Below are 22,174 nucleotides of genomic sequence, written 5' to 3'. Positions count from 1 at the left end.
CCTCCAAAAAGAATGCCGATTCGGTGGTTTTTTCCACGTCGAAAGGAATGTCGATCGTTTAGGATGCAGTGAAAATTTCATTTCACATTCCGCAGTTTCGCAAATTGGCATTAGACAAACGTGTATCGAACGAGGATACTGGGATACCGGTCTGCCGTATGAATATTTGTCTCGCTATCTGGGTGTCTGCATCTTCGCGTTCCTATGGCTGTACATACAAGATCATCGACGTTGCATTTATTCGTAATTCGAGCAGTTGTTGGACCTAGATGATCACATTCTCCAAGACGAATTCGAGTATTACCTCTGTGAACATGTGTCACGCTGCGCCTTCTTGGTCTCAGGTAGGTAAGGTACATGCTGCATAGATGCACAATGCACATGCATGTTGGTGCTCCTCGTTTTTTTTTTAAAGGTTGAACTGTTGAAGAATTTGTTCAAGTTCACGTCAAGTTGAAAACCAGTTGCAAAGAAGGTCTTTATTTCTTAGTTATTGTCCTGCTTCTTAATTTTGAGCAGAAATTCTTAACGATACCTAAAAAATGAGGGTAAAGTCTCTTCTTCAAGGAAAATGAACTTGAAAAATTTCTCAATTCCATTTGACGATGTTTTACTTCAACCTTAGAAATTTTTTTCAGTCAATATCTCTGCCCCAATTTACACAATTTGATACATCGCAATTTCACGAATAAAAGCAAACCTGTCTCATCATCCATCATAAAAATTCCCATTCAACATCGATCATATCTTCATTCCATCTTACTCTTTTCTCAATCACACATAAATACATACGATCGAAAACAATCGATAAATCAGATCACAGATGATAATTTTCGAAAAACAGTACAAGTCCATCACGTAAAGCAAGATGGGTACCTCGATCCACGAGTTCATTTGTAAATTACTCTGTATAATATGGTTAAGTATTACATAACCCGATGATTAGCAGCATCTAGGTAATAGTTGATCTCTGGTTGAAGGATGAAAAAGCATCTGACGAATAAAAGGCCCCCTAAAGCCAGGCGAAAATTGCCCACTAATCATTTTCTATTTACTAACGTTGGGAAATGAAGAGATAAATTAACTTACCTTACGTGTGTATACGGATGAGATACCTATAGTGGTGGAAATACAAGACCAAGATGAAAACAAAGCACCGAGAAAAATATGTTATCTGGAAGGCACACGTAGACGATACGATGCCGGTATTTAATCAGAGTATATAACCACTTGGGTGGCCGATCGTAACAAATTATTTACTTAATTTTAAATACCCGTGTGTTTGAGAACTTTATATTGTTTTGACGAACTAATCGAAAGTTTTTCGTTATGAGAATCAAGCTGAAGCTACATACAGACAGGTATGGATGCATAGGAAAATATACACGGCTCGCTTTATTTTAGATAAATTATCTCCTAGTGTACAGTTTCCATTTCACATGAAAGTGCATAGATATGTACGTAGCAGGGATTAAATGAAAAATGAACATTATTATATGCAATCGATTACATTCATTATTCATGAATTGGAATATATGTAACCAAGAAAAAAGGGTACGGTCTATTTTCTCAGCTTCTTTCAAACCATAAACATGATGTTTCGAGTCCAATATCCATTGGATGACTTTATAGAGTGAAATTTTCCAATATGTACATACCATACAAGTAAACTACATTTAAGAAACGATTTTACTTTTTTCGGAGAAAAACAAAACAGCCGAGCATTATAATTTATACCCATTTAATAAAAAGATAAAAGATCTCCGCAGTTAGGTTATCTACCTTCTGATACCATACATTGGTGATTTTGATTATTTATTGCACCTACTGGTGTGTATGGTTACCGATCGTAGGCTACGAGTTCTTTTTCCAGACATAACTATGCAGGACCTTGGGGCTCTTCGTGTGAATATGACTCAGAACAGGGTAGCCGTAGTCGGCATAGACCAAGAGGGAAAAGTACTAAGGTTGGAATTTCTTTCATCGGAATTCGGCGTTTTCAAGGTCTCATTTTCTACGCACAGCTTTTGTGGAAAAATGCTTATCCGGTCTACGCGATAATGTAAAAATTTAAAATTTTATAAAGAGCGAGGTGTTTTGAAACGACAGCGTGAGAAAATCATTTCAGTTGGGTAAAAATTCAAGATTCCAATTTCATAACTGCATTAAGAGCAAAACTGAAGCATATGTGACCCTCTCTCACAAAACCGACCGTTTTGACAAAAAAAAGTGTCCAAAATAATGATGTTTAAAATGAGTTTTAAGGGTTGAAAGATCAGATTTTTGAGAAAAAAACATTTTTTAGAATTTTGTCGAAATGGTCGGTTTTGTCAGAGCGGGTCACATATGTGAACAATTGAAGAAGCCTTCATCAAATAAAATAGCCTACCTTTGCAAGGTTTTATTTTTAATGAAAATTTGTAAAATTTCTGACTAGAGATGAAAAGATTATAAAATTAGAGGTATTTTTTTCTCCTCGGGAATTTTTAAATAAGAATGTACGTAAATTGCTTAGTTTTGTTCATACTTCATCTTTCTGATCAACGCAAATGGGCTACAATAACTATAGAAAAACATGAAAACAAGGCTTCTTTTTGATAAGACTTTTGGTGCTATCTTCCACGTTTCTAAAAAAATTCAAAACAATAACCTCCCCTCCTTCCCCGCAAAAAAATGAATGAAAAATGCAGCGATTCTGAACCAATTGCTAAACTTATACCTATTTAGTTCCGATTTTGGCGATTTTAAACTCCACATTGAGAAGTGCAAAAGTTTTTCACCATTTTATCATTAGTTAAACTTTTTAGCAAAAATCAGGACTTTTTTGGCAATTAATGGCAAAAAAATGGCACCTTTCCTAAATTTCTGAAAGAAAAGTGAGACTTTACAACTTGTTGACAATTTTTGGCATACAAATGGGAACTTTTGGCAATTTCTGGCAAAGAAAAGCAATATTTTGACAATGTTAGCAAAAGGCACAGTTTTTTCAAAACATTTTTTCTTCAAAAAGTTAGGGCCAAAATTTTGAGAAATTGAATATTTTAGAACAAAAAAAAAATTAAAAAAATAACTCAAGTAACCCAAATTTTGAAAAAGGAACCAAAATGACATTCTTTTAGTAACTGCAGTAGTCACTTAATTACTTAAAAAGTAACCAAGTATACGAGCCCTATGAGCACTAATTAAAAAATTCAAGATTTTTTCAGCATTTACATTACTTCCGGAAGTTCCGGAAGGTGTTGATCAACCTGAATTTTTCAATATTTTCATCTCCAAACAAAAAATTACTATTTTACATTTCTATTCGTATAATTCCAAAAAACTTTAAACACGAGTCACATTTCCTTACTTGTTCACGTGGGTCAGAAAATTCTATAACACTGACCTTAAACACCTCTCATCAATTTCGACAATCGAACAAAGCAGCAAATCATTAGCATCCTTTAATCGGGCAATAAATCGGCGAGCAAAAAAAACACACCAACCACAATGGCGATAAAAACATCGCGGAAACATCACACCGCAATTATAAATTTATTCGATGTCTTGGTCACTTTGGGAGAAAATTCGCTGGTCAACTTAGCGTGAGGCCCAATGCGTGATTCGTCGATTTATTCAAGACCACCCGTAGATTTCCCTTTTACTCATTACTATTTATGAAAATAACATACCTAGTTAATTTTTTTACGTTTAATCTTTTAACCTTCGTTAGTATGATTGAAAAAAAAGGAGAAACCTCGACCGTAGAATTACGAGCGTTGCTCTCCACCCCCGCTCTTCCCACCATTCTCACAGATACATCCGAGTATACATATCCGAAAATCACGCTGACGAATTTATTGGTGATTTTTTTTTCGGTTTTTCTATGCACGATCCTCGCATCGTTTATTATTCGCAAGTGTTGACAATAAATAGCATAGGTATATCCTAATTGAAAGTGGGATTTGAGACCGATGACAGGGGCAATCGACGACTTAGCCTAAAAAAAAATATGAAAGTTCAACGGTCACTATGCACCAGGTATACGTAGTGAAATGGCCAACATCCTATACTAAAAGTTTTACAATAAAATGCTGCCTTGGAAAACGATAAAAACAATGTTTATTACACGGAACGTACGTTACTATGAAAACATCTGTCAGACATCTCTTCTTCATAGTACAACGTTTCAGGTCACGTCAAACTTGCCAACAGTCACTAGACAAACGGAACGCCCATCAGGATTAGCTAATTCTCATTTCTCTGGCTTGGTGTACTTATACGTAGTACTACTCGCGAGACATGCCATCTGCGCTAATCAAAATTTTTTCTCGGTTAATGAGCTTATTACAAACGCGATAACGTACATTTCAACCTCAAAATTACACTGGTGCTTTTTCTTCGACCATCAACACTATAAATAAAAAGTGTAAATCTTCTAGCGGCGATAGGATAATTTCTCTCGACCAATTAGAACGTACCCTTCGAAGAAACCATACTCTGAATAAAATGTGCGAAAAAACTCTTGATGGTAACAAATTAGCTCTAAAATGCGCCCCTGTTTAGTAAATTTCGCCCATTATGCAATTGTCATCGTCCCTAGTACACTTTAATCGCGATAAATAAATTCTCGTTGTCCTCAAAACGACAACAGCAGCATCTGAATTAAAATTGTTCTCGCTGTGTGATAGGTTGGGAAGTTGGACGGAAGAAAAAACACCCAACAACAGCGACAACGATTTAATGTGAATACGATGTTCTTACTCGTTTCGGTATACCTACCTACGTTTAGTTTTCTTGTAACTGAAATCCAAAATTATTGTAGAATTGTCGAGACCGATATAATTTTCGTCGCCGGCGCGAATACCAAATATTTAAATAATACAAGACCAAGGTAATTTAATTTTTATCCAATTCAAATATATTAACGTGTTTATTATGTCAGAAGTCGTGTAAAATGTTAACACGGTGTAATTTTTTTTACTCGTCGAAAAAAATCCCAGAAAAAGAAAAAAATGAGTTTAAATTCGAACGAATTAATTCGTCAGACGAAATACGTACAACTTCGAGTGGCCACGAGAGACGAAAGAGAGAGAGAGAGAGAACAGTTCACCGAGTCGCGAATTAATTATATCGAATTTTTCGACCGTATACTCTCTCACTCCCCCGCCTCTTCTGTTACTCACTCTCGGTCGCGGTGTATTCTAAATTAAATATTTACAATCCTCCATCAAGCGTCTACTAAGATTTATGGAGTACTTATCCTTTTCGAGACGAAAAAATGTTCGTGTCGTCAGGTGCCCTTTTATACACAGGAAAGGAAAATACCAGTCAAATTAATTTTTTTTCACTAGAATTTGGTGTTTTCGTTACAGTAGGTAGTTTACGTTACCTTTCGTTTCTTGAGAAAAACATTCTTGATTTTCTATTTCGAATTAATCGACTTCGATCGAGACATTTTTGTTTCTTCGTATCAAAGTTACCTGTTCCTATAAATACATCCTGAGAAAAATCCGACCAAATTCTTTCCAGATACGAAATTACGAAATTACAAAGAGTTCTTTCATTTACTGATAGAAAAAATTTAATTTTACTTATTTCTAACCCGAAATATTTCCAAATTCTTTCTAATGAAAAAAAAAAACAAATTAAAGATGGCGATGATATGAGTCTATAGAGTTGAAAGGTAGTCAGAAAAACAATCATAAAGAAATATTAGTACATGGTTTAGTAGAGAAATTCTATAAAACTTCAATCATGAAAAAATTTCTATTTCAGATAAGTGCTGCCTTACTTATAAAATTTCCAAATCAAAATGTAATTCTTTGGGCACAAATTAATTTTCAAAACATGATGGTTGGACAGAATATGACCTGGATGGAAAATTTTCAGGGTTGTAGCCGTCTATTTGCACAGCCCATTTCGACATTTTTTTTTTTTGAAAAAAAGGGCATGAAAACTGCACTTTTTCTCACTCATGCCAAAAGTGATCCTCAAAAAAGCGATTTCAGATGATTTTTTTAAAGAAAAATTGAGCTCTCAAAAAGTGGATCTCTTAATGTGATTGAAATTCAAATATAACTAAAAATTTGCTTTCCATGAAAATAATTATTTATTTGATTTTTACATCAATTCATGCAACTTTTAATCAAGTATTTTGAAAAGCTGCCAAATTAATTTCCAATCTTTTTGAAGAAAATCAAAAATTCTAGGGAAATCGAAAATCGCACTGAATGCTTCAGAATTGTTCATTTTCAGAGCCAATTTTCTTCATTTGTATTAAATTAAAAAACATAATTTAGATTTTTTTTAAAAAACAGAAATCTCCGAAAACTGCTAATTTTGGATTTTCAAAAATCAAAAAACCAATTCGGGTAGGTGAAATTTTGGTATCAAGGATTTCAGACTATGCAGCTCTTTCCAAAATTCACGGTCTCGTTCAAGTCGGAAACTGGCACTTTGAGAAGTTCCCTTGTAAAACAGTTGCCCCTTCAAAAATGACATATGCAATTTTTTCATCACGAACACATATAAATACAGTATTTTAGCAAAATTGAGGGAGAGTCACTTCACCAGGAACCAGACGTCCCTTGCCCACAAAAAAAAGTAAGGCAGTAAACAAAATCTACTCACTTCACAACGTCGCATGGCAATAAAAATCCGAACAAAAAAATAAACCGAAACATAATCTCACAATAGGTAATGAAAGGTGGCTTTTCCGGGTAAATTCTACCCTTTCACGTGTAATCTCTGACACAACCACTTGGTAGGTAAAAATTCCACACACATCAAACATAGCATAGTATACCGAACCCTTCAGCGAATCACGAATCGTAGAATTTCGTACCAAGGTGCAATGAAAATTCCATGACTCACCTACCACGTGGTTACCGCTCGAGACACCCTAATAAGCGTGAACCTTTTGAAGGTTAAATTTAGCGCGGCTGCGGCGGTAAAGTAAACATCAGACGGCAATAATTCAAACCTTCTCTGCAGCTATCTAGTCTTTAAACGAATACCAACGTAAAACGGTCATCTACACATGTTGAAAGTTCGTCACAATGGAATGTGCAGAGCGATGCGATGCCTCGACCAACCTAGGTTTCGCACGATGCGGCGCTATGACTCATCTATTGTATGCGTTTTGGATAATTCGAAACAATTTCCGTTTCTTTCCATTGAAATAATCGAATAAATCCCGCACATACCACCCGCCAACACGATAACAATATACCACTCGTTTTCGCCAAATACAAGTATATAAAATACCCCCTTAAACTGTACGTAACTATGGAGTGCTAAAATTCCATTGCTATGATTAAACGACGGCCCTAGAATGTCGCGTGAGAAATGGCCCAATACAAAGTACATACATAGGTAAAAAAAATGGGAACAAAAGCATTACTCATGGTTAGGAAAATCAACGAAATATTCTTTGAAATGAGTATACCTGCCAATTTTTCGGGCTTTGAAAATTTAAAAAAGGCTAGAAGAATTTCATACTTAAATGAAACGTTTTTATACGTACCAAGGACTCATTCTAAAAATCACTATCTACAATATTCATTTTCGCAAGTTTCGCAACTGCTGCCTCTTCGATTTTTAAAAACATGATGATAAAGTTTGAAAAAATTTGATTCTACATCGCCATTGACTCATCAACTCCTAATCATAACAAAACTTAATAGGACACTGTGCTTTTGTATTAAGGCCATTTACCTAGTTTACACAATCAGCACATCTGAGCACGTAATATGAGAACGTAAAGTGCTATAAATAGCTCTAGTTGTTAACAAGATTGAAAGATTGTTGATGAATCAATATTTACCAACGTTTGTTTATAGTTTAACACACATACATAGCGATATCGAAAGAAAAAATATTAATTAAATAAACGCGTGTAATCGGCAAATCATATTTGAAGACAGGTTCGACTCGCGAGTAGGTAAGGGGTACTACGCAGCATCTGGTCACGGAGCAGGAGCGCCAGCCAACCGCGAAACGATTAAGATTAGGTTCCTTTACCAACACTACAGTGGCTGGGGCTGTTGCAAAAATAGATCGTGCCCTGATGTGGCGAAAAATCACTAGCCAAAGGTCAAACTCGAATAGCGAAACAACTCGATGACTGGCCCAATGAGCAACTCGTAATCATAAAGAGCGTTACTCGTGTAATTAAACGGGCGAAAAAACGTGACGAGAGGTGCACCACCGGCACTGTGGCTCAAGTCGCGAATCCGACTACTGCTTTTAGATGTTTTCATAAAGGAACACAGGGACGTGTGCCAGAGCTAGTAATTACCTCCTTGATGTATAGTTTCTTGAATAAATCTTCACAATTTGTACCAAATTGAGTACTGAAATCATTGATGATTCAAATCGGTGCCCTTTTTAGAAGAATTTTTCACGCTGAATTTAATTATAACCATCTGCTTCCCAGATGTGGTTTTCGTCATTTTCAGAAATTTTTAGGTTCCTCAGTAAGTAATCAGAAAAATTCAATAATTTTCATTTTCCTCAAAATTTTGTATTCAACTCTCCCCCTCCTGTTTCTTTCTTTTGACTGGAAAAATAATTATGTCAAAATTGCCCCTTAAAATTGTAAAACTCGTAAATTTTTGTATCCCCCCCAACTCTTGTTTGCTAGCTTTCTATGGCAGAACTTGAAAGCTTAAAAATTGACACATTTTTTCAAGCTTTATCTCGGAATGAAAACAGTAGCAATGATTGATAACATATTATGATACCATAAAATAACCAAACACCAAACAATAACTTCATAAAAAAGCATCAACTCACCTTCGAATGAACACTGCCATTCTCCAATTTAAAATGCTGCACAGGTTCGGCAATCCGAGCATCCAGCGATCTCAGTAGATCCTCCAGACAGACAAGCGACTGCCCCCGATTCACCACTGACATGAGCCTATCGACAGCTTCGTAAAAACTACTCCACGCTGAATCCAATTCTCCAGCTTGTTGCGCTAGACACCCTCGCATAACATTTAAACAATATCCCGCGCAAGGTTTAACCGTACTTGGTAATCCGTTACATCGCGAGCAATACGACATCCTTAATAAAGCCTCGTGACATTGATGGATATTATGCGATGACTCCGATAACACCAGTAGATTACTAAAATTTAACATTTGCGAGCCGAAATTCAACGCATCTATGAGGATTTCAGTAGCTCCGAATGTCTTCGAGGTGTCTTTCTCTAGACTTTTCGTCAGCTCTGAGAACGGGTTAATGTCACCTATATTCTTCTGCAGACATTTCTCGTATTCGGAGTCCAGCTCGCGGTCCGCACCACCGTATTCGTCTACAATTAACGGATACAGGCTCGGAAAAAGACGAGTGAAAAAAGAGCTGGTTAATTGAGCGAATTTTTGCTCCGTAGATTTCACGTACTGGTTTTGACTGGATTTAAAATACGTGTTTTCTCCTTCGTTTTTGTTCGCGATGTAGTTGTACAATTCGTCGAAATACGTTTTAACCGATTCTTCAATTTTCGCTGTAGATGTACCTAATACGTCTCGTAGCACTTCTTTGGTTTTATTCTCCGATTTTAATAACATTCTATGGATATATTCTGGAAACAAAAAGAAAACGAAATTTTTTAAAAGATATTGCGTAAGTGAAAACACGCAGAGACAGGTGCACATGAAAATATGTTATACCTACTGCATTTTTGACCTATATTACATCTCTAAGCATAAGGCAAATTGCAGCTGCATACATTTAATCGACTACGAGGTAATAAATTTATACGCGTTGTGTATAGGGTGTTTTGTGAAAGAATGATGATGGAATAAAAATTGACAAGTCTGAGCCCATAGGGTCGACATAAGAGCAGCACAGCTTATTAAAATTCATTGAAAAAATGTAGAATGCATAAATTTCATAACACAAGATGTCCTGTCTTTCAGAGAAACAATTTCCTCGACTATCTACTAGGGTTTTCTTCCCAATTTTCCACAAAAGCAGTTTTTTTAAACAAAAATTTAAAGTGAGAAGATCCCTGAAAATTATGAAAATTCATACTTATTTCAACAATTTTGAAAAAGTCGATAATTTCTCAAATTATGAAGCGTCATATTTTTTTGTCTAAAAAAACTTTGTCGAATCAGGCGTATGTTCGCTATTTCCCAGATTTTTGACTGACATAAATCATCTGAGATGGTCGGGTCTTCTCGTGAGGTCAAAATTATTCTGTGAGATTGAATTTTCATGTCTTATTTGGTTTTTGGGTCGAATTACTTATTTGTGATTCTCAAAGTACCTACATAATACTAAATATAAGTAAATTTAAAGAATTTGAATGAAAAAAATTGTAATAAAAATCTTTTGGTATGTACTCTGTTAAGAGGGAGATGATGTACCATATATAAACAAAGCCAGGCTCATACGAAGAAAGGAAAAAATTAAAAATGAATCGAAGGGGTTAAAACAATAACGAATACTTGAAAATTACCGAATAAGCCACCGTAAACGATTGTGATTCGCAAAAAAAGAGAACTGAAGTACGTGGGCAAGGTCTGTTTTGAAAATTACAACACTATAATGGCAATCTACGCACACACTCTCCATACACACAGACCAGTCGAACATCAAATCTATTAGTAATTTTTCCTTTGAAATGGCGAAACACGAAACCAACAAGCATTTTGATAGTCGCTGATAAATCAGTGACAAATGTGAATATTTTAGTAATTTGAAAGACAAGCGTCTGCCTATTGGGAATGGTGCTGTAGGTTGGCAGCATGTGCAGGGGCAGAGACAGAGGCATGGTAGGAGCTAGGCAATTTAAAGTAGCGAGTATTTTGCATTTACATTTATACCCATCAAACAGTCATCAAGCTGGTTTTTCGTATTTATCACGATACGATGCGTTGGTCAACATAATCTAATGTTTGTTTGTTATGCAGATGTAGTACGTATATTAAATAGGTTGCATCCAACATTGAGGTGATGTTTTATACGGATAAAGTTATCGAAATATATCGTTGAGTGGTCGCTAATGCGCGAACAAGATTTTTTTTTGCGGGTCTTTGAAGGGAAAAAAATGAGAAAAAATATAAAGAAAACTAGTTGTATAGTGAATGCTTTATTCGATGACGTAATGTAAACGGCGTAGTTGTCTTATACAATTTAGCATATACGATTTCGGAGGCGCCTACACAGGTTATTAGGAAACAGATGCGCGTATATCACGAAAAAATATAGTAAAATAGCGATTATATTATAAGAACATAAAGTTGCATTACGTTTTGAGAAACATTTTAATAAATCGCGGAGTGGCCGGGCCACCGTCGCCGTCGTCGTTTGACCATCCAGCATCCAGCATCCATACAGATGAGATTTCAGAAGTCGATATAGAAATTGTATACGTATATTTTAAATTTCGCGTCAGTTTTTCTCGGCTATTAGTTTTCCATGTATCAGCCCACGCGGAACCTCGACCAATACAGGTTTTTTTTTCGATATTTCTTTCTTTTCGCCGTTTGATTTCACGTAGATGTATATGATAATATTATAGTAAGACACGTGAGGCCACAAGCTGTTCTTTGATTAGTTCTCTCGCGAGTTGAGATAGTCTTTAATATCACAATTATGGCGATTAAAAGAGGTCGTGCAACTTTAGACCTTAATTTTCGCCTGTTTGGGTGTGAGAGATGGATACGGTAGAGACGGATTCTTCGCGGGATTCGGCGTACACAAAAGGTAGCGCCACTTGCGGCCACCGCAGGCGATGGTCAGGCTGTTAGACGTGTTTTACGAGCGGATCGTTTTCATTTCGGTTGGTTAAACGGTGCTCGCACTGAGACTGCGGACGCTAGACCGTGATGGACATTTAATTATGTACGGTAGGACCGCAACACGGACCGGGTGGCCGTACGAAGTGTCATTGGTGAAATCACGACGACCAACCGATCAGCTAGATGTGTGTGAGGTCGTTAAAAGTCGTCGAGCTCGGAATTGAGGTTTGGTGAAAATTGTTCGCAGACCTGCAGGGTGTTTGTTGTGTACAAAAGGTGATAATTTTGCGGATAGTCCGATGCACGCAGATTATATTTGTAAATAACCTATTTTATTACCCTTGTTAGGATATATGAAATGAGTTACGTGGAAATTTCACGCGTTTTGAAGGATTTCCATGTTATTATCGATGCTCAAACGACTATAATCCGAGCGATCGTTCGTTCGGTAGTGATGCGAGAAACAGAAAAGGGGGAGGGGGTCTGATTTCTAGCGAAATATGTGGCGTTCCGCTAGCAAAGGGCCCATTTGGTCGGTCACAAACTAAGAAGAAAAAGAAGTCTTCAAAACGCGTTTTCAGGAAATGAATCAAAAATCACCCAATTTTTTTTTGCTTTCTTCTACTCACTGCACTGCCTACCATCACGTGTTACATAAGTATACATACGTACACTCGTGGACGCATTATAAGCGATGTACAAAATCTGCAATTTTTTTCAAAAAAAAAGTTCATTTGATCGATTACGCGTTTTTTTTGTACATCCCCGAAAAACAAGGAAAAAAATTTCCACCATTAGATTGATGAAGTTACCTGAAGAATCATAGTTCACAATTTTGCGAAAAAAGATTCATATTATCATTATACCCAAACTAAAAATTTTTTAGCTTCAAAAACTTGAAATTCATTTTTCTCAAAATTTTTAAAAATGAACTTTGAAATTGAAGATGACTTTTCTCGGCGATTTCTTACTTTCGAGCTCGGATCACTCCTATTCACAATAACTCAGTTTCGATAATATGAGCCCTTTGACAGCGGAATGTCACAATCGTTCTGTCACGAACGGTAAACGATATGATTTTATAAAGGCACAGATCGAGATTCTCACGCAACATTCATTTTGTTAGCTTTGAAAAGCTGTAAAACATAGTTACCTACCTACTTCAAAATTTGCAATTTCTCAAAAATGAAATGGTAATTTTTTTATTCGTGAAAAAATGTGGTTACTACGTAAAAGAACAGAAATTTTGAAAGAAAAATTGTGCTCCAGTGTTGCCTTTTCCCCAGCTAATAAAAACAAGTACACATACCTTGATAACTGACATAACGAAAAAGTTCGCTAATACTGAGCGAAACAGACTCAACCCCCCCCCCCCCCCAAAAAAAAACCTATTACATGCACGAAGAATAACTCGAAAACTTTTTTTGATCACGAAAAGCTCAGAAATCCATCCAAGGTTTAAATCAGAATGTTTTTTTTTTTTTTTTTTTTTTTGAAATTGGATAATGATTCAATTTTTTTAGCCAGAATCGTTATCAAACCTGAACCTTGCATAAAATACAAAATTTCGGGTTGCTTTGAAGAGTTTTTAATTTTCTCAGTTACAAGAATCGAAAAAATTCATTCAAACGATGAAGTAGCTTTCCAGCGGTAAAACTTCAAGTAGAAATCATAAGATTTACCCGACATATGAACCAAACAGTTTAAAATTTTAAGCAACACTCAACCGCTCAAATTCTCATCATGATTTAATCAAGCTTATCGCAGCAAACCCAGAAAAAGCTCGTCTACTATTCCACTTTACAATAAGACAATATGACACGTGGAATCAAGCGTAATACCCAAATCTTCGCAAATAAACCGCAAACTACCCTCAAAAAGGAGAAAGTTTTTCGAATAAAACAACTACATCGTAATTTATACGCATTTACCGGGTTTCAACTTGCAATAACCTATTTGTAAATCAAAGATAAAAGTTTACTGGTCTGCGTCCAAAATACACAGCGGGCGATAAACCGCGTCGAGAGCTTTTTATAAATAAAACCCTCTCGAAAGTTTAGAACAAATACAATGTTTTGCCGATTTATGAACACGCTCGATTCAACCTTGGATTTTGTCAATACATATGTATTACGTACAAATCGTTTGAGCTTTTTGAAAGTTTACGTGAAAATAGAAAACCACAGACGAGGCAAAAAAAGCGTTGCACACTTATCTGTGTACACTGATTTTGAAATGATTCTCAATTCGCAAAGGATCTGGTTCACTAGTTTTTACAAATTGATGCTTATTCGCACAAGTACGAGGAATTTTTTAATGCGAATTCGAGTACGTTATCGGTATTGAGACGAGTTCAACAACTTCTCATAATGTATCATTACTCATCGAGTAAAATTTTTCAAGCTCGTCATTTCACTTATTACATCATACCAATAGATACGTTTACCGAAAAATAAAAATCTTGAATCATTTTACCCATTCTAGCACACTCCACTGTAATAAAAATTATCATTCATTTCAACGCAGACATTAAAATTGAAATGACCGGCGGTCAAAGGTTAACCATATCAATTCCTGCCTGTATAATTAAGAGTTTACCCACAATTTCTTCTCTTTAATGGTATACATAATGGTAATCTAACCACGAGATTCTGCGGTTACTTGCACGTCTGCATAGTTCAATTGGCTATAACGATCAAATTGAAAAATCTATACCTACCTATAATAACTCAATACACACAGATTTGTAAAATAATCACGTAGGTGTCATTCAATTCACGCCTAAAAATATCATAATGCACATTTTTCAATATTTGCCTACTCATTACACCTACATGAATTTTCTATTGAGAACTCTTTTCTGCGAAAAATTCGTGACTTTTCTCGCTCTCTGTACGAATAAGTGCTTGAGTATAAATTATTTATTCTATCCATAAAAACATGAAAAATTTCGAGAACCGAGATCTCTAGCAAAAAACACTTAAACCTTGGGCAAAAACAAACACCACAGACGATTCATGCCAGAGCAAAGTCTCTGGTTGTATATAGCAAACAGGCAGTAGACAGAAAACAATACCACGATATTCTGCACGTGCTTTACTCAACAATCCAAACATAAAGATGGTATTAATCGAGCCCATCATACGTATTAAATAAGCGTTTAAGTAATGTAAACACATCGTTATATTTCCACTGCCACCTCAAGGACCGGTAAACACGAGTCCTCTGAGAATTTTTTTCCAGTTTATAAAACCAACAACCGTATACACAATGCATAGCAGATTAAATACAGCATAACATGTGCGTACTGCGTAGAGTAAACTGCGTACATGGACGTGCTACACGTAGTGCCATCCATGGTGCATCACCCCACTGCAAACCGACATTCATTGGCTGATAATAAAATTTTTATTTTTGAAAAATGCTGCAGCTTGCAATCCGCAGATTAGAAAACGGTGCCAATGCTCGTAAATACTTGGTGTAATAACACAATTAAAATTCATTTAAGGTAAACTCTAAAAATAAATCCTCGTTGGAGTTGGAGTTTATTCACCGCAAATTGTACGTTATGGAAGCAATATGACGTGTTAACGCATTTGATGCGTTTGCCATGTACATTTTATACTTGACATAAGCGTATCAACAAAAGTGAACGCATAAATGCGGATTCCAAATCTCGATTAACACAAATACCATCATCGAGTTGTAAAGTTACTTAGCCTGCTAGATGAAGATTGAATAAATACTTATCCTATTAAATATAAAATTCCTTTTTTTTTTTTAATCAAACACCAAAAAAATCAGACACAAATCCCATTTGAAAAATTATAAATAATTTTCACAAAACCTATATAATAATTTCAATTCTTTTTTGAAAATTACTAATCTCTTCCTATAACGAGTATAGCTCGAACATATCTACGCCGCAAGCGCATCCCTGGGACTACAATTCTCACTGTCAATTCAAAACCACGGTCTTTAGCCTAGTTCACAAACAAAAACGTAAAACATAAGGCATAAGAAAACGTTCTCTGATTGGCTAGTTCTTACGTTTTGACATAAGATTCCCATTCTTATGGGTATTTTTTACGTAAAACATAAGAACTAGCCAATCAAAGAACATTTTCTTATATCTTATGTTTTACGTTTTTGTTTGTGAACTAGGCTTTTATGTTTCGTCAAAATATTTTTTTTTTCGTAACCTACCAATCCCATAATGTTGTGCGAATATTCGAATATTTTGACGTTCGAAAGGTATTTGATTCAAATTGTGTTCGAATATCGAATACCGTATACGATTTTTTTTTTTTTTTTTTGTTTGATCAGGAACGTGCCGAATGTTTTTTCAAAGTATTGCCAGCATTGGTTTTCTCGGATGGATCTCTTGTGAAGATACATTTTTTTGACCAGTGATGGTAACCATTCTACCGTCAGTTCAAAACTCATTATTTCAAAATGGAAATTTCCAAGCATTAAATATGTAAATGTTTTGCAGATGAAGAGGAAGCTGGTGACGACGATGACGATGACGAATGTAAGAAATTTGGGTGTAGATCCATAAATTTACAAGTTTTAAACATTGATTAAGTGTTTAACCAGATCGTTACTTAATGGCGTTTCTATTTTACAGCTGATGAAAGTGACAAAGAAGATTGTATAAGAATTCGTTTGCTGAACCAAAAGTACCTCTGGTTATAGATTCTGGAATGGGATTATGAAACTTGCTAGAGGAGAGGAAGATGAACCATTGTTTTTTCATGTCTTCAACCTTTAATTCTATGTAGATGGAAAAATCATCACTTTCGGCTTAAAAATTTTACTATACATACTATCTCTTGAATTTCATATTCTTGAGATATTTCATAAATCTCCATTATTGCCCAATTCGACAGTTCACTGTTAAAATCCCAACCACCAATATTTCCATCATCCACTTACTTAGGTACATACAAATATTTTTAAATCATCATAATGGGAATTATATCTAAACTTTTCACATTTATAGCAGAAGCCGAAAGTATAATTTACAGTCCAGGTAAGAAACTTGAATACCCATTCTATCCAAATTTAGGTACATTAAAAATTGCATTCAAGTAATTATTATAATATACCCATCTATACTTGCAGACAACCATCAAACTGCGAATACAAGTAAAAAATTTGAATTCGTTTTCCAAACACCTACACTAGATCAAAAAAATTATTTAAAAAAAAATACAGATCTAGAAGTTTTCATTGGCAATAAATATGCATTTGGTCACCCAATTCTACAATGCCCATTACGGTAGATAATTAGCAAACTACATAATTTATTTCGATTCATTACTTGAAAAGTGTCACTAAAAGAGTCTATTTACAATTTACATAACACAACACTATCCATTGAAATTTCGATTTCCTAAAATTTTTTCAGCGGTATTCCAAGAAAATAACAATAGTGATAATGAGGATGAAGGTAAAAAATTCAGATTTGCTCATTCGTAATTTTAGAGGTGAAAATTGAAGGTAATATTTAAGTTTGTGAATGCAGAGGAATCCGGCAGCGATGACGGTGATGATGGCGATACCGGTGGCGGTTACGACGGAAGCTATGATCAGCATGTCCAGGTCGGTGATGACGACTATAACCCACACAACTATCAATGTGAGAAATTGAACATTTTTTTCAAGAATTACGTTACTATACCACCTTTTGCATTACAAACTACAGGTATTTTTTATACTTTTGCTCAGGAAGAAAATGAGGCAGGTATGCGGTTCACGTTTATGAGCAATTGAGCATGTAGACACTTTCCAAGACAATCATACCAATAACCTCCATCATGTAAATAATAATCTTTTTACAATATTTTTAAAATGTATATCAGCGAGCATGGTAAAATATTGGATTAAATGATTATTTGCGTCTAATAATTGAAATGTTTCCCCATATATACCCATGAACAAAGGAGTTGGTTGAAGAAATGCACAGAATTATTTCTCGCAAGTAACTATTGTTCCCACAAAAGATTTTTTACAAGATGAGCGCAAAAAATCGGATTTTTCATAGATTCCCTTCACCTGAAGGATCATGATAATCACGGACCAATGGTCAGGATGGTAAAATTCTGATCATTCATTATGTCGAATTTTACTTCGAAAGGGATTATTCCCGTACTTTTTCACAGAATTTTAGGGCTACACAGGCGCACAAACAAAAAAAATACGAAAAAAAGAGCAACTCTTCGTCAAAGGTTCCAATTCCTTAACCCAATTTACTCATTACGCATTCTAAATTAAAAATCATTTGTAGCGATAAAATTGCTTGAACTGAACCCTCTACTGGAACGAAAGTTCCCTCAGCGACGGTATTTCTCGAATTGGTAGGCGGGAGGTACCGCGGGCATTCAGGCTGCCATCTACAACCCATAACACACGCGGAAGCGAAGAGAATTTGCCTATCAAAAGTGCGAAAACTTTTACCCATCTGATGAGATTTCACGCTACGTCGAACATTAACAAGGGAATTTCTAATACTAACGAAGTGATCGATAAATGACGTTCGGAAATTAAGAGTATAAACAATACGACAAAGAATCAAAGACAGTAAGAAGAAGAGGGAGTAAAAAAAGAGCTACAAGAGTGAAAAAAAAATACCCGATGGAGTTTTCGTTTTATTCGGACCACCGGATTTGAACAAACGAGTTCGACATTCATTTAACGAATTATTCGGCCGCCGAAACCGAAATTCTTCATCGCTCTTATTGCTCTTCTTGCTCGCTCTCCGAGAGTTTTTTCCCCTCTTCTCCATAACGACCTTTCGTCCGCGTCGTTTTACACATAGTATAGGTAGAGGTATCTACACCATACCACATAGAACAATCGATCGCGAAATAACTGCATCGCGGTACCAAGGTCACCATGACGTATACTGCATTCAAGCGAACTAAACATTTTTCATTTGCAAGTATATGTATGTAATGCACAGTACATAGAGGCTCGCTGAAAAGATAAAATACTCGTGTAGCGAATTTTCATCGGTGTATTCGAGACCCGAGCTCCCGCGCCATTCCGTCTCGCGTAGTCGCCAAAACTGCATGATATGTAACAGTACTCTCGGCCAATGTAGTTGTAGGTCACGTCTTTGCATAGAACAGACGAAAAGAAGAAAGGAAAAAACCACCAGCACCAGCCACATACCATCTCAGCTCTCGCTCTCGTACAGGTACTTGCGTACAGGCTACATGCTGCATTAGGTACACATACCAGCACAATGTACCTTCTATGTACCCTCCTCCCTCGGCCCCTTCACCCAGCTCATGTGCTAAACTGACGAAAAATGCACAGACCCGAAGAGTAGAGCGTTGCTCCGAAGGAAAATCTTCAACATTACGTTGTCGTTTACTCGTATGCTTGGCCAGCTTCAATGTTAAGGTTGCAAAGCGACTTTTACTTGCAAGCGAAAACCTCTAACCAACTCCGTCTAGAAAAGGGTTATCAAAGCGAGAGTTTTTCACAGGCCAATATCGCGTGGTTGTGTTTTTAATACGTCCGTCGTCGGTATATAAAATATATAAAAGCATATCCGGCAGCACTCTTAATATACGTAACGTATACACCTAGTGACGTCGAGTTATATACCCGCGTTAATAATTAATCACGTTTTAATGAGAAATTCACGTTGATTGCATTTTCGATTATAAATTTCAAAGCGGTTTGCGAATTATTAAAAGGCAAAAATTTAATGCCGGACGAGGTAAACGTTAACGTCTGTTTTTCTCGTGGTGAAAGCCAACCTTAAGGATACCCTCTAAAACGAAACATTATAAAAATTTAACGCGCTCGAGAAAAAATTAAAAAACCGAGAACTTTGTCATAAACCCATCTGTTTCCAGGGCTGATTTTTTCCCCCTAATAAGCTACGTTTTCTGGTTTGGCAAACTTTTCTTCATTACAGGTTACCAAATCCTTCCTCAGCGTCACAAAAGATCCACCAATTTGACTGGTAGGGATCAAAGAAGGAAATTCTTGGCTTTTAAATTCTATAAAGATGGAAAATTTTTTGCAAATCTGAGAGAAGCCTAAGACTTGTTTGAGTCGGTTTTCTAGATTTTTTTTGGAACGCAGTAGTCCTAATTTTTTAGTCATTACTTCCAATTTCAAGAAATCGAATTTTGAAATTGGCAATAATGACAAAAAAATTGAAAATATTTCCTCGGTTTCAAGACTGATATGTAGGCATCTTTCAATATTTTGGCATAATTAATGTGAAATATTTGGGAAGAAAAAAATTTTCAAAACACGAATTCATCCAAAAATAAGCGATTTTCAAATTTTCAACCACGCAGTTCTGCACTGGGTCATTTTTCTCAAAAGGGTTGGGTAGAGATAGGAACGAAAAAAATCACGATTTTTTCGAAAATTCCTCCTCGTTGAGGCCTTATATATCTCCCTTTCAGGGACACCTTGGGGACCTAAAAAATTTTGTAAGCAACTTTCAACTCAAAATTATGGTCTTTGCCGAATTTGGTGAAAATTCGGCGACTTTTTTTTTTTTTTGGCAACGATCCACTTTAATGTTTACTTATGAATGATTGATCAAGAACCTGTGAACATAGCAAATCATGTCTACTAATCTGCTCAAAACAAAAAGATTGATACATAGAATAGTGAAAAAAAAAGATGAAGGTAGATATAATTTTTTTCAAAATAAAAAAAAGTAATCACAGAGTCAAAGTTCATAAATGATTTAACCTATTCGTCATACTTCTACTCCTCATCCTGCTTTCTCCATCCATCCCACCTCAAATGAAAACCTTCATTAAATTAAATTTAATCCATAAATACCTAGGCTACGTAGGTAATAGGTATATTTCAAATTTCCAAAGTATCTACGCAACGAATATTCACGAATTACTCCTTCGGATTAAACGACCCATTACAAGGAAACTGAAGAACGATGCTGTAAAGATCGCATCTCCACTCTCGGATTTCCGTATTTCCCGACGACTTTCCAATTTCCTATTTCTCTCTACCGCAATCAACGAAAATCCGGGCTTGAAATTAGCCATCGAGAATCCGCGTATGACGGAGCAGGGAGACGGATACCTAACTTCAAGAATTCTGTTTTCATTCGCTCATCGCTGACTTATAGGTATGAATTCGGAACGAATTTCTTCTCAATATACACGGTAAACCTTACAATAATAGATGAGGCGAACAAAGCGTAGGCTAGGTACGTAAACCATGCGCTTTGCGTGTCCTACCTCGTCTAATAGTCTATGTGCTTCGGACACATCTCATTAAAGAAATTCCCACGGTGTTGAGAAGTGCGCGGCTACCGTCTGTGTATATACCAACAATTGTCCACCCCGATGTTGTCTCAACGCGTTCGTTCGGTCATCTACATTATTGTCCATCGTGTACGTACACTTGCAATACAAAAGCACACACTTTATGTATACCACAACAGTCAACACCGCCACCACGTCCTGGTACATGGTACCGAGTACAGAGTATATACTACGTACTGGTATGATGATGCTGGAATGCACATTATATGCATTTACGCTGGCTCTAGCTCTGACGATATAGGTAGCTATAGTGGCTTCTAGATACATGGTATAGATCTTCGATCGCTTATTGTCCACTGTCCAGTGTCCACATCGCGGTCGAACCGATAACGTTACACCTGAATTTTTTCCTTGTATGTATCTGATAAACTTTTCAGCCTTTATATATGTACGAGCTACAGGTAATACGTTGTACTCAGTTTATACTCGATCATCTGCTAGTAGACCGAATCGTAACACGTCGCAAAATTTTCATCATCTTTGCCATAGGTTTACTGACCTATTACAAAGCGCCTCAAGATATACCACTCGGAATTCACTTCAATATGCGAGCATAAAAACCTGCAAACCCGCACGACCGCACGTCTTTAGTAAAGTCTCAAAAATTCTCGTATACCGATAGAAATTCTCTGTATACACAATCGATTCACGGAGGAATTTCCCATCAATATGATGGAATTTTCCTGTAGCAGAAATTAAAAGGGATAATTTCCGCATTTTTTTTCTCGAGCTATATGTCCTTCCATAATGTGTGAGTGTTATTGTAGATTAAGGGTGAGATAGCTAAATCGATCTGAGGTCATTATTGCAAATTTCTCCTCAGACCACTTCTCACATTGATAAAAATGATTTTGTATCCCCATCATTAGATACAATTTTGCCCCTCATCATCAGGAGGGTTTGATTTCAACATACTTTCGAGTCAATTTTCAGGCCAGCACTTTTCGAGCGGTGTGTTTCGACATCATTTGTGAGTCAAACTACCTCAATTTTTACTCTTTTTACGATGCTTTAGCTGAATTTTTTCAAATCTTTTTTTTTGAAATTTTTCAAAAAAATTACGTCAAAAATCCAATTTTAGAAAACTGAACAAAATAATCAAG

General features: G+C 36.1%; 1 protein-coding gene across 1 annotated transcript in view; it reads right to left on the bottom strand.

Moving 5' to 3' along the window:
• Positions 1–22,174, bottom strand: part of LOC135840708 (glypican-1-like) — a 149,391-nt gene that overhangs the window by 58,622 nt on the left and 68,595 nt on the right. The window contains exon 3 of the mRNA XM_065357359.1: positions 8,779–9,572. Coding sequence (XP_065213431.1) covers positions 8,779–9,572 — 794 coding nt within the window. The remainder of the gene's footprint in view (positions 1–8,778; positions 9,573–22,174) is intronic.

Source organism: Planococcus citri, chromosome 3 (genome assembly GCF_950023065.1).
Source record: "Planococcus citri chromosome 3, ihPlaCitr1.1, whole genome shotgun sequence".
NCBI lineage: Eukaryota > Metazoa > Arthropoda > Insecta > Hemiptera > Pseudococcidae > Planococcus > Planococcus citri.
This window is presented reverse-complemented; position numbering and strand designations above follow the sequence as displayed.